We start from the raw sequence: 13787 nt of genomic DNA, 5'->3' as shown, positions 1-13787 counted from the left end.
AGAGAAGGGTAACCAATTTTTACACAGAGGGTGGGTGGGTGCAATGAATGAGCTGCCGGAGGAGGTTGTTGAGGCAAGTTTGCAGAACATGTGGATGGATACACGAATAGGATGGGTCTAGAGTGATATGGGCCAAAAGCAGGCAAGTGGGACATTCTGGTCAGCATGGGGAAGTGAGGCCAATGGGCCCGTGTCCACATTCTTTGACTCTATAAGCTAAGCTCATTCACTTTGAGGATTTTGCCTGGAATGGAGTGCTTGCATTGCAGGAAGGGGCCGGGTGCATTGATTTTATTTTCCTTCCAGCTGGGGGAGGGGGGAGGGATGGGGGAGAGAAACGCAAGAACTGCAGATGCTGGAATAGTGAGGAAACAGCCAGAAGCTGGGGGTGGGGGGAACTCGGTGGGTCAGGCAGAGTCCATGGAGAGTAATGGGCGGTCAACATTTCGAGGTGGGGAAGGGTCCCGACTGTTCATTTTTCACCACGGACACTGCCCGACCCTCTGATCCCCTGATGTTGAGGGGGAGGGGAAACTGGCCGAGAGAACAGGGAACCCACGCCACAGGTGTTTAAAACTCGAGGATAAGAATTTTGAAGGGGATATGAGGAGGAAAATTCCAAGTAGAAGGAACTCAGAATGTGGAAGTGGAATGGGCAGGAACTCTCCCAATGACCTAGACATGGAATCACCAAAGTATAAAAGGCTGGTAAACTGGAATGGGGTAGATGTCCAGAGGGCCATCAAAAACTGAAAATAGAACATCAAACATTACTGGACAGTGCAGACCCTTCAGCCCACAATGCTGTACTAAGATATAGATGTCTACTCAACAATCTGAACCTTCCTCACCTCACACCCATAATTCTCTATTATTCTTGCATCCATGTATCTGTCATGAGTCTTTTAAATGTCCTTATTGCACCAGCCTCCACCACCACCGCAGGCAATGAATTCCAGGCAACCGCTACTCGCTATGTGCTAAATGAATAGATGGATAGATAAATAACGTGGTCCACAGAGCACATACGTCCAAAGTTAAATCATCTCGTTTTTAAATTGATATGAATCCTCGATGTGACAAATGTAAAATTTCTGAGGCTTCTTTGATTCACATGGTTTGGACTTGCCCTAATTTAGAAAAATTTTGGAAAGATATTTTTCAAACATTACCTGTGATTCTTAAGGTTAAATTGAAATCTTAGGATCATTTCAAGATGATGACATTTCACTGACTTCAACTCAAAACCGAATTTTATCTTTTACTTCATTGACCACCAGACGTGCAATTTTGATTAACTGGAAAGATGATACTCCAGCTACACACACACAATGGTTAAGTTATATTATGTCTTGTTCAAGTTTAGAAAAAAATTGGATATGCCATCAAAGATTCAAATATTAATTTCCTAAAGACATAGGAAGATAGGAAGTAGGAACAGGAGTCGGCCAAAAATGGCCCGTCGAGCCTGCTCCGCCATTCAATACGATCATGGCTGATCTAATTTATGGGGGTGGGGGTCCCTGAACAGATTCCTGTGGGACTTTACCAGAAGCTGACGTCTGTCGAGCAATCTCTGTGGGAAGGAAAATGAGTTACCACTTTGGGTGGGAACCCTTTGTCAGAACAGGGAGAAGAATGACCGGGGTCTCCAATCACAGAATAGCTGGGATGGGGGGGGGGGGGGGGGGGGGAGGTTGAAGCCAAAGGACTTTAAGATAATTGATAAGACAGATCAGCTGATGAGGAGTGTGAGTATGGACAAGGCATTTTTTATTGAGAAAAGTCCCATCGATAGGTTAATGGTAAATGAGAGGAGAGCTGAAGTTCCAATGTTCCCCACAGAGGGTTGCCAAGTGCCCAGATGCATGATAAGACATGGTTCCCTAGTTTATGTTGCCCCACCACAGCATTGAAGGCAGCTTCATGCAGATGGGTTGAAATGGGAGGGAATTGAGTTTGGGCTGCACTGTTACAGCGCCAGCAATCCTGGTTCGATTCCAGCGCTGTCCGTCAAGAGTTTGTGCCTCTGTGGGCTTCCTCCGGGGGCTCCAGTTTCCTCCCACCTTCCAAAAATGTACTGGGGTTGTAGGTTAATTGGTGTATTTTGGCAGCACCGTCTTACGGGCCAGAAGGACCTGTTGCGTTACATCTGAATTTAAATTTAACGCGGCAGGCAACTGGAAGCTTGTGATCACTCCTGCAGACTTGAATAGGCAGGGAATGAAGGGATATAGGTCATGCTCAGGGAGAAGAAGTTCAATGTAATTTGGGCGTCGTGGTAAGCATGGACACGATGAGCCAAAGGGCCTGATCCTCTGTCGTATTGTTCTATGATCAAGCAGAGGTCTGCCCTAAAATGATTCCTAATTTTCTCCCGACGTTGCTTTTAGACTTTGTTGGAATTGACCCATGCAGGTTGTAACGTATGAGGGACAATATTTTTGTGATTTGGTTAGGCTGGTCATGAAGGTCATTGAAACCCTTGTGCTTGCGATGGATTCTGATTGGTTGTGGTGGTGTCCAGGACAAGATTTAATTTGATATCAGTGGTGAGTCCATGGATAGGAATGGTTAGAGCAGTGGTTTTCAAATGTTTTATTTCCACTCACATCCCACTTTAAGTGTTCCCTGCACCATTGGTGCTCTGTGATTAGTAAGGGATTACATAAGGTGATATGTGAGTGGAAGAAAAAAGTTTGAAAACCACTAGCTTGGAGGGATATGGAGCGAGCACATGCAAAAATGAGAGTTTGGATCATCAGTTGGGCCAGCATGGATAGTTGGGCTGAAGGGCCTGTCTCCTTGCTGGAGAACTCTGACTCGCTGATATTGGACTGGAAGGAATTGGGCAGCAGTGATAATCTCTTGGCTGTTATGGGACGCAAACTGGTAGCCTGGTAAGGAATTGGTGTCTGATTTGATAGAATTGTACAAAATGCTGATGGGTACAGATAGAGTAAATGCAAGCAGACTTTCCCACTGAGATTGGGTGAGACAAGAATTGGAGGACATGGATTAAGAGTGAAAGGTGAAAAGTTTAAAGGGAGCATTAGAAGGGAAATTCTTCACACAGAGGGCGGTGAGAGTGTAGAACGCGCTGCCAGCTGAAGTGGTGAATGTGGGCTCAGTTTCAACATTGAAAATAAATTTGGATGGACACATAGATCGGAGGGGTATGAAGGGATACGGACCAGATGCAGGTCAATGGGAATGGGCAGAATAAGTGTTTGGCATGCACCAGATGGGCCGAAGGTCCTGTTGCTGTCCTGTTGTGTTCTATGGAACGTGCCTGGAATGGTAGTGGTGGAAGCAGTCACAGCAGTAGTGTTTGCCATAGAAAAGTTGAATGAGGAGTCGCATAATGCGGTAGGGGATGGGGTGCAGAAACCCTGACTCTCTGTTAACTGACAGAAGGAAGAGAGTCGGGATAAGTAGGTGTTTTTCTGATTGGCAGACAGTGGGAAGTGAGTTGGTGCTGGGCCTGCAGTTGTTCACCGTTTATATTGATGATTTGGAAGAGGAGACAGAGTGTAGTGTAGCCAAGTTTAAGGATGATACTAAATTGAGTGGAAAAGCAAATTGCACAGAGAATGTGGAAAGGTTGCAGAAGGAGGTAATTAAGTTATGTAAGTGGGCAAAGGTCTGGCAGATGGAGTACAACATTAGTAAATACGAGGTCATCCACTTTGATAGGAAAAATAGAAGAGCAGATTATTATTTAAATGGTGGAAAACTGCAGCCTGCTGTAGTGCAGAAGGACTTGGGAGTGCTTGTGCAAGAATTGCAAAAAGTTGCATTGCAGGTTATTAAGACGGCAAGTAGAACGTTGGCCTTCATCGGTAGAGGAATTGAATTCAAGAGCAGGGAGGTCATGCTGCAACTGTACAAGGTCCTAGTGAGGCCGCACCTTAAGAACTGTGTACAGCTCTGGTCTCCATCCTTGAGGAAGAATATACTGGCCTTGGAGACAGACCAGAGGAGGTTCACCAGGTTGATCCCAGAGATGAGGGAGTTGACCTACAAGCACAGACTATACTCACTTCAATTCAGAAGAATGAGAGGAGATCTTATAGAAACATAAAATTATGAAAGGGATGGATAAGATGGAGGCAGGAAAATTGTATTCACTGGTAGGTGAGACCAGAACTAGGGGACACGACCTCAAGATTCAGGGGAGTAGATTTAAGATGGAGATGAGGAAAAATTGTTTTACCCAGAGAGTAGTGAATCTGTGGAATTTTGTACATAGGGAAGCAGATGAGGCTACTTTATTAATCATATTTAAGGTTCAGTTAGATAGATTTTTACATAAAAAAGGAATTAAGGGGCAGAGGGAAAGTCAGGTCGATGGAGTTGAGTTAATGATCAGATCAGTCACGATCTTATTGAATGGTGGAACAGGCTTGATGGGCCGGATGGCCGACTCCTGCTCCTATTTGTTATGTTCTTATGTTTAACCTGACCCTCTGGGAATTCAGTTAAAGAGGAATATTTTTCAAAAAATCAGTTTTTAAAAACGCCACCGAAAAGGAACCAACCTTCAAAGGAAGCATGCAAAGTCCAGCGATCAAATGGAGAAATCCGGGAAAAGAGGCCCATGGATCAGTGGAAGCCTCGGGCTGGATTGCGATCCAGCTACGGTGTACGTAACCACGCCGCTGCGGACGTCTCTTCACTGTCGGAGCAGGGCTAGGGCGTCGAGCCCGATGAAGGAGCAAAACTGAGTGAAGAGGTTCAACCCACAATGTTGAAAGCAGGGCCTAGTAGAATTGCCACTGGTAGATACTGCCTGCTGTAGTCGGATTCAAAAGATGAAGAGGAAGAAACAGGGGGACGGCAAAAGTGACACAGGTGAGGAAATGGAACTACAATCACGATTATTAAAGAAGAAAAGTTGACCAATACAATTGTGAAACGAGCTACAAGACCAAGAAGATTTATAAAAAGTTGCAAAAACGTTCATGTGTGAAAACTTCCAATTATGATAAAATAGAACATAATTAAGGAAATAAATTTCAAAAGGCCCTTCACCTGAACAAGGTGGAAGAATAACATTCATAAATCAAAGTGGCGCAATCCTAGAGAGGGGCAGGGCAATTCCAAAATTCCACATTAACACTAAATCTGATGCCCATGAATGGGCCCCATGTCATTTGGAATTTAATATTTGAGTCAGACTCCTGGTACGTTTTGAATGGTGGGAGGAAACTGACCTCTCAGGGAGAATGTACAAACTCCTTGTAGACGCCACCGGATTCAAACCCCGATCCCAATCCTTGGCGCTGTAAAGGCATTGCACGAACCGTTACGCCAACCGTGTCACTCTTTGTATTTATCATTTCTCTTTATAACCATATAACAATTACAGTACGGAAATAGGCCATCTCGGACCCTCTAGTCCGCACCAATTTAAGAGAACTCCACTAGTCCCACCTACCCGCTCCCTGTCCATAGCCCTCCAATCCCCTCACATCCAACCTTCTCTTAAATGACCCTGCTGCAACCACCTTTTCCGGAAGGTCATTCCACTCAGCCACCACTCTCTGAGTGAAGAAACTCCCTCCCATGTTACTTCTAAAATTTGCCCCCTAACCCTTAACTTATGACCCCTTGTTCCAATCTCACCTGCCCTCCAGGGGAAGAGCCTATTCACATCTACTCTATCTATCCCCCTCATAATTTTATATACCTCTATCAAATCCCACCCCCCCCCCCTCAACCTTCTACGTTCCAGTGAATAAAGTCACAGTCTACTCAATCTTTCTCCGTATTCTAGGTACTGCAATCCAGGCAACATTTTAGTAAATCCTCTTTAATTAAATATGCTATTCCAATCTATTTTTATTTTGGCTGTAGCAGGAAAGAATTTCTGTGCAGATGTGCAATTGTACAATATGCATGATAATAAACTGGTTATGTTCTGTTAAGGTTCTCCTTGTTGGCAGCCACTAGGTACAGTGCAGTGACAATTACAAACTTGCCGCAGCCTCCCCTCTACCCTGGCACCACACTGCCCCAGTGATCTGAGGGGCAGGCTGGTTGTCCACCTTTCCCTCCACCACACCCCCTCCCCCCTGCCTGTGTGTTTAAATGTGGCTGGTTACCGATATCCCCACTAATGCCTGACGCTTGTGTGACAGAGCGGGCATGCGGAAAAGAGAAACAGCGTGAGGCACAAGCTGGTCTCGTTGACTCTGAAGAAGAAGTCCAAGATTACGGAAGAGGTAATTTTATGCATTCTTTCTCCACCCTTCGAAACGGGCAAGCGGCTCAGAATATCGGAGGTGCAGAGCGACTTGGGAGTCCTCGTGCAAAAGTCTCCCCCCCCCCCGGTAAAAGGTCAACTTGCAGGTTGAGTCGGTGGTAGGGAAGGCAAATGGAATGCTACCATTCATTTCAAGAGGGTTAGAATATAAAAGAGGCATGATGTCAAGGCTTTATAAGGTGTTGGTCTGACCACATGGAGTATTGTGAGCAACTTTGAACTCCTTATCTAAGGAAGGATGTGTTGGCATGGAAGAGGGTGTAGGGGAGGTTTGCAAGAATAATTCCTGGAATGAAACGGTTATCGTATGAGGAGCATTTGATGGCTCTGAGATGAAGAATAAGGGGGATTTCATTAAAATCTATGCAATGCTGAAAGGACTGGATAGAGTGGATGTTTCCTATGGTGGGGGGAGTCTGGAACCAGAGGGCACAGCCTCGGGATACAAAAACGTCCCTCTGGAACAGAGCTGAGGAGAACTTTCTTTACTCAAAGGGTGATAAATCCGTGGAATTCATTGTTGTGGATGGCTGTGGAGGCATTGGGAATATTAAAGATGGGTGGAGATACGTTCTTGATCAGGAAGGGAATCGAGGGTTATGGGGAGAAGACAGGATGGAGACCAGTGATCCTCCCTGCCACTCTTGTGGTCCTGTGGATTGACCTCTGATCCATTTCCCAGCAGCAAGTAGATGCTGTGTAAACCGATACTTTCCCTCGTGCTCCTTGTGTCTCTGGTTAGGTGGCCAAAAGGCTGAATGACGGGGAGTACAGCCTTCAGGGGAACAGCATGCTGGAGGACCGGCCGACCTCCAACCTGGAGAAACTTCACTTCATCATCGGGAATGGCATTCTACGTCCTGAGCTCAGGTAAACCGGTTGCCAGCGCCTGCTTGCCTCCTCGTTTCCTCCCTCCTTGGCCTCTTCCCACCAGGAAGCTCGGCTGCTGAAGGAAGATCATCTGTCAGCTCCACTAGCATTCTACCGTTTCCTGTCTGTCTTGGGTTCCAGAGTTGCCACAGATGAAATGATGCATGTTAGAATTCCTCTCCTCCCCCCGCCCCCTCCCTTTCCCTCCATTAAAATGGCTTCAGCTTCAGAAATGCTGGAGGAACTCAGACAGTCTTTTAGTGTTCACAGGAGACAAAGGTGTACAGGGTGAGTACCCCTTATCCGAAATGCATGGGACCAGGAGTGTTTCAGATTTTGGAATAATGTAACATCAGGGGAAAACCCTTATCAGCTGTTAAACAACAAACACAAACAATGGCAGCCTTTCACTCTCCACCTAGCAGTCTATGTTTTGATCAAAAAGGTTAAAGTTCACTGAATTTTTCTTTTATCGGTGCAGTCATGTTGCTGGTCACGTGACACTCAAACACAGCATTTTAGGTAGAGATGAATTTCAGATTTCACATGAAAATAATGTTTTGTATTTGCCGAAAAAAAAATCTCTAATTACAAAAGATAAATGCTCTAGAAATTCTGCTGGATGTCTCCTCCAGAGTCATCACAGTGAACTAGTGTACACAGGCCTGGCGGGTGGCAGGGCTTGTAAACGAACTGGCACCAACAGAGCGTCAGAGGCCCCCACCTGGGCAAGTGAGGCCGGGGGTGGAATTTTCCACCTGTGGTGGTCAAAAAGTTTTGGATTTCAGATAAGGGGTACTCGACCCGTACTGTTGACGTTTCAGGCCTGAGTCCTTCTTCAAGAAATAAGCGAAGACGAGAAACCTCAGAATAGAGACAGCGCTAAAAAATATGATAAGGGGAGAGGTGAAAATTGATTATATCTCTGTGAAAGGAGACGGTGAAAAGGGAGAGAGATGGACTGGGAGAAAGGGGAGGTGGGTTAACAAAAGCCAGAGAAGTCGATGTTGATGGCGTCTAGTTGGAGGGTACCCAGAAAAATGGCTTCACTTTCCTCACTGCAAAACCTCAGTTCCTGCTACTAAGGCTCGAGATCGACAGGGAGACTGTAATTTTCGATGTTCGAGCACAGGGGTCCCCAAACCTTTTAGACCATTGACTCCCTTCATGGAATACTTGATCCCTCGTAGACCTTCAAACACTTATGATAAATAAATAGATAATTAGTAGACATGCAGTTTCCATATGCATTAGTGAGGGAAACTGCCAAAATGTTGGGCCTGGAAGTCAGCCTGAAGAAAACTGAGGTCCTCCATCAGCCAGCTCCCCACCATGACTACCAGCCCCCCCACATCTCCATCGGGCACACAAAACTCAAAACGGTCAACCAGTTTACCTATCTCGGCTGCACCATTTCATCTGATGCAAGGATCGACTAAGAGATAGACAACAGACTCGCCAAGGCAAATAGCGCCTTTGGAAGACTACACAAAAGAGTCTGGAAAAACAACCACCTGAAGAAACACACAAAGATCAGCGTGTAGAGAGCCGTTGTCATACCCACACTACTGTTCAGCTCCGAATCATGGGTCCTCTACCGGCATCACCTACGGCTCCTAGAACGCTTCCACCAGCGTTGTCTCCGCTGCATCCTCAACATTCATTGGCCGCCTTCATCCCTAACATCGAAGTACTCGAGATGGCAGAGGCCAACAGCATCGAGTCCATGCTGCTGAAGATCCAGCTGCGCTGGGTGGGTCACGTCTCCAGAATGGAGGACCATCGCCTTCCCAAGATCGTGTTATATGGCGAGCTCTCCACTGGCCACCGAGACAGAGGTGCACCAAAGAAGAGGTACAAGGACTGCTTAAAGAAATCTCTTGGTGCCTGCCACATTGACCACCGCCAGTGGGCTGATATTGCCTCCAACCGTGCATCTTGGCGCCTCACAGTTCGGCGGGCAGCAACCTCCTTTGAAGAAGACCGCAGAGCCCAGCTCACTGACAAAAGACAAAGAAGGAAAAACCCAACACCCAACCCCAACCAACCAATTTTCCCTTGCAACCGCTGCAACCGTACCTGCCTGTCCCGCATCGGACTTGTCAGTCACCAACGAGCCTGCAGCAGACGTGGACATACCCCTCCATAAATCTTCGTCCATGTAGCCAAGCCAAAGAAAGAAAGAAAGAAAGTGAGGGAAAGTGCAGACCATATACATGGTGTCCGGGCCTCCCAGAAACAACCTAAACTTTGTTACAGCCCTTCAATCGCCAAGTGACAAATCTGTAAATTAAACAAGAAAGTAATTACAGTAACATTCTTAAAAAAAAAACTTTTGCTTCTGGCCGGGAAGATGATAAACGAAGCTGGGTCCAAGTCTTCAGCATCGGCAACAGCGATTCCATTCTCAATATCAAGTGCAGGGCCGTCCGCATTGAAGAAGTCACCTCGGGCTCCTGGGTGGGGCCGTAGACCTTGGGCTCCCGGGCAGGGGCCGTGGACCTTGGGCTCCACAATTCTTTTGACTCTAAAAGATCAATCAACCCCTTCGCCCCACCATTTATTGGCCCCTCTGGCATTTTTACACCCTTTGGAGAGTCCCATCGACCCCCTCCCCCCACCCTGGGGTCAATATTGACTACTTTGGAGTCCCCTAGTCTAGCACAACGGAGGGAAAATGTGACGTTGACTATGTGGGTAGAAAAGAGGCATATTTGGAGCATTTTTATTTTGAATAGTGAGAGACCAGAGAGGTTTTGGTCTTCAGAGGAACCTGGGCACCAGTCACCAAAGGTTAATGTGCAGGTATAGGGTAAAGTGCTTGGTCTGTTGACTTCTTGCTTCAGGGGAACTTGACCCTGTGAAGATAGATGTTGTGGACCGAGTGTGTGGGCAGCCTCGGGGAAGTCACCTCTGGGTGGCAGAGGTTCAGCAGATCGTTTGCTGGGATGGTGGACTTGCTGCATGGGAGATTGAGCTTGGGGAATGAGGGGTGATTTTCATCGGGACAGATGCGAAGTGAGCAAAAAGAAGTTGGAGGAACTTGACGGACCAAGGAGAGAAATGGTCAGGGACACTTCATCGTGAACATTGAATTTTCAGTACCCCCTTCCTCCATCTAGTTCTGCTATTTCAATCTTTTCATTACTTCCAGTCTTCTCTCTTACTATTCTGCCCCCCTACCCCGTCCCAACCACCAGATGACTGGTCTTCCACCTCCCCCACTCCGGCTGACTGGTCTACTGGTCTCTTCTCCACCCCCCTCCCCCCCACCCCCCACACTGCTGCTGACGATTTCCTCCCCCCTCCCCCCTTCCAGCTGACCAGTCTCCCCCTCGTCTCACCTCTTGAACTATCTGTAGCCCATCTCCTCCCCCCCCCCCCCACCACCAACTTGTTTCCCCTGCTCTTTATGTAGTTGAGATCAGCCCAGGCTATATTAGTGATAATTCAGGTTCTTAACCTAAAACATTGACTGTTCCAGTTTTTGTCTCTCCCATCCTCAGTGGAAAGACCCTGCTTGCGTTAACCGTTTACGCTGCGGTACAGGACGATCCTCAAAATCTAAAATTTTCAGCTTAAAATCGGGGTCGTCCGCACGCTGGGTGTAAAATCCAAAACTTGACGGCTAAGTCTTAAAAACGGCCGCCATTTTCCTGACACCTGAAATGAAATATAAATCTTTTAAGTTATCATTTGGTTTTTTTAAAAAATGTGATTTGCATTTAACAGCGGTAAGTGCCAGATTTGGGTCGTCTTATACAAAGGGTATCACTCAAACCCATCATTTTAGGTGGAAATTTCAGGGTCGTCCTTTACACAAGTTGTCCTGTACAACAGGATACGCAGTAGTCCATTTGTACCCTTCAGTTTTGCATAACTCTATCAAATCTCCCCTCAATCTCCGACGCTCCACTGAATAAAAGGCTTAATCTGTTTAACCTTTCCCTGTAACTCAGAATCAGAATTTATTGTCACGAACATGTCATGAAATTTAGTGTTTTTGCAGCAGGAAACTTACATATTATAACCATCTTACAACATTACTATTGAAAAAAAAGTAAAATAACACTGAACGAAAAGTAAGGCAGTGTCTTGGGTTCATTGGTTATTCAGGAATCTGATGGCAGCAGGGAAGAAGCTGTCCTCGTGCCGCTGAGTGCTCGTCTTTAGGCTCCTGTGCCTTTTCCCCGATGGTAGCAGAGTGAAGAGGGCCTGGCCTGGGTGGTGGGGGTCTTTGAGGATAGAGGCCGCTTTTTTAAGACCCTTCCTCATGTAGATGCCCTCAATGCAGTGAAGTCTGGTGCCTGTGATGCCACAGGCCGAGTTAACAACCCTCTGGAGTTAATTCTTGTCCTGAGAGTTGGTGCCTCCATACCAGGGAGTGAGGCAGCCAGAATGCTCTCCACGGTATACCCTGTAGAGAGTCTTGGGTGACGTACCGAACCTCCTCAGACACCTCACAAGGTATAGCCGCTGGCGAGCCTTCTTTGCAATTGGATTGATGTGGAGGCTCCAAGACCGATCCGTGGAGATGTTGACACCCTGTAGCTCAGCTCCCGAAGTCCCGGCAACATCCTTAATAAACCTTCTCTGCACTCTTATCGATGATCTTGTTGATGTCTTTCTCCATTGGCTGTTCTGTGACAGGGATGAAATTTACTGCCAGATCTGCAAGCAGCTGGTCCAAAACCCGTCCAAAAGCAGCCATGCGCGCGGGTGGATTCTCATGTGTCTCTGCGTGGGTTGTTTCGCTCCTTCGGAAAAGTTTGTGAAGGTGAGTTTCCATCCATTCCTTTTGATGAAGCTTCCCTGCATTATTATCCCGTGGAGATGAGCTGTTTCCTTATGAAGCAATGGGTGTTCTGAGTTACCATTTAGCCCTTTGACTAAATGATACTTGAAGAACAGAAGCTGCTGGAAATGCAGTAAAATCCCTGGTATCCGGAATTCTACCAACCTCAAGCAACCGGCAAAAAAAACAATCGAGGAAGTAAATGATTTTTTTAAACAAAATAAACTTTTTAAAGATTGTAAAAGTAAATGTTCTCCAAAGCAACACACAACCCCTTGGTGAAGATGGGAGCAAACATTCAGCCAGCGGAGCGTCCCCCAGCCCTGCCCCATCCGCAGCTGCTGTTTGAATAAAGTTTAAATAAAGCTGTGTTTGAATAAGATGGCGGTGCCCAGGATGAAGAGCCGGCCGATGCCGCTCGCCGCTTGGGCAATTCTCCCACAATGTCTCCCTCTCCCTGCCCAGTAAGAGACTTTATTGGGATATTATTAAGTATATTAGTAAGTCTTGGGGTAGGGGGAGTTGATTATGATGGTAGCACGGTTAGCATTGGGGCTAGATGAGTACATGGATGTGAGAGGGTTGGAGGGTTATAGGCATGGGAGTGGGAAGGTGAAACTAGTGGTTTCACGTAAATCAGTGCGGACTAGAAGGGCCGATTATGGCCTGTTTCCGTACTGCAAATTTTTATATGGTTATTATGGTGCCAGCACCAAGTTTTAAATTTAAATTCTAAGTTATGAGAATTACCTGATTAAAGTGAACTTTAAGGACTCCAATACTGATTTTTTAAAAATTTTGCACTGCCTTTTAAACTGTTCATTCTTAATGCAGATGTGTTGGTTAGGTATTGTAAGAGTGTGTATCAGGCAACCAGAAAAATCACAAATCCGGTAGATGTCGGATGCCGGGGATTTTTACAGCAGATCAGACGGCATCTGTGAGAAGCAAAAGAGTCAACCGTTCGGCTCAGAGCTGAGAAGGAGACACAATGACCTGGGAGGACAGGGTGGGTGGGTACTTCTGTTAAAGCCAGCAAGACCCAGGGGCAAACCGGGTCACTGAGTGAATGGGATCAGTTAAAGGGTGAGTGCATTGAAAAGAATTGAGTTGAATTTGTTGTCGCAGGTGCCAGGATGCAGTGCAAGGTTAGTCTTCCCAGATTGAACTCCATCTGCCACTTATAAAGAAGTCATTTATAAAAATCACCATGAGCAGGGTTTTCCGTGCCATCCAGGCAAGTCAGCTCGTACCCAAGTACTGCAGGTATTGCAATGATGAAGCTAAAGTGCGGGGTGTAGTGTGAGCTATTCCACCATGGGAGAGATACAAGGGGAGTCTGATGCTAATGCAGGTTAGGTGGAAGATCCTCCAGGAGCAGCTTGAAAAATGTTTCCCCCTTCACGTTCAGATTTAATGTCAGAGTACATACATGACATCACATACAACCCTGAGATTCCTTTCCCTGGGCTGCGTCCTCTACTTTTTATGAGGGCTTTACGTTCAGGGGTATTGGTGTCCCCATACCAGACCGCGATGCAGCACACTTTCCACCACACATTGATAGAAATTTGACAGGGTTTCTGGTGTCATACCAAACCGCCGGAAACTCCCAAGGAAGTTAAGGCACCAACGGGCTTTCTTCACGATGCCGTTGGTGTGTTGGGTCCAGGAAAGATCCTCCGAGATAGTGACCCCTAAGAACTTGAATGTGCTCCCCCTCTCCACCTCTGGTTCCCCAATGATCACTGGATCGTCCACGTCTGGTTTTCCTTTCACGGTGCCCTATTAAAACGCAGACAGAGGAATGTTGCAGTTGCACAATGTGGAGCAGGAGCTCACGCCTGGGAGGTC

The 13787-nt window shown here is 46.6% G+C and overlaps 1 protein-coding gene across 4 annotated transcripts in view; it reads left to right on the top strand.

Annotated features, from left to right (window-relative positions):
* myo7aa (myosin VIIAa) overlaps nt 1-13787 on the top strand; it is a 268383-nt gene that overhangs the window by 172710 nt on the left and 81886 nt on the right. For all 4 annotated transcript variants that reach the window (XM_069892099.1, XM_069892100.1, XM_069892096.1 and 1 more), the window contains 3 exons: nt 6144-6227; nt 7011-7138; nt 11789-11915. In XM_069892099.1, coding sequence (XP_069748200.1) covers nt 6144-6227; nt 7011-7138; nt 11789-11915 — 339 coding nt within the window. The remainder of the gene's footprint in view (nt 1-6143; nt 6228-7010; nt 7139-11788; nt 11916-13787) is intronic.

The sequence above is a fragment of the Narcine bancroftii genome, chromosome 7, assembly GCF_036971445.1.
Source record: "Narcine bancroftii isolate sNarBan1 chromosome 7, sNarBan1.hap1, whole genome shotgun sequence".
Taxonomy (NCBI): Eukaryota; Metazoa; Chordata; class Chondrichthyes; order Torpediniformes; family Narcinidae; genus Narcine; species Narcine bancroftii.
The sequence above is the reverse complement of the archived record's forward strand: the minus strand, read 5'-3'. Positions and strand labels throughout refer to the sequence as shown.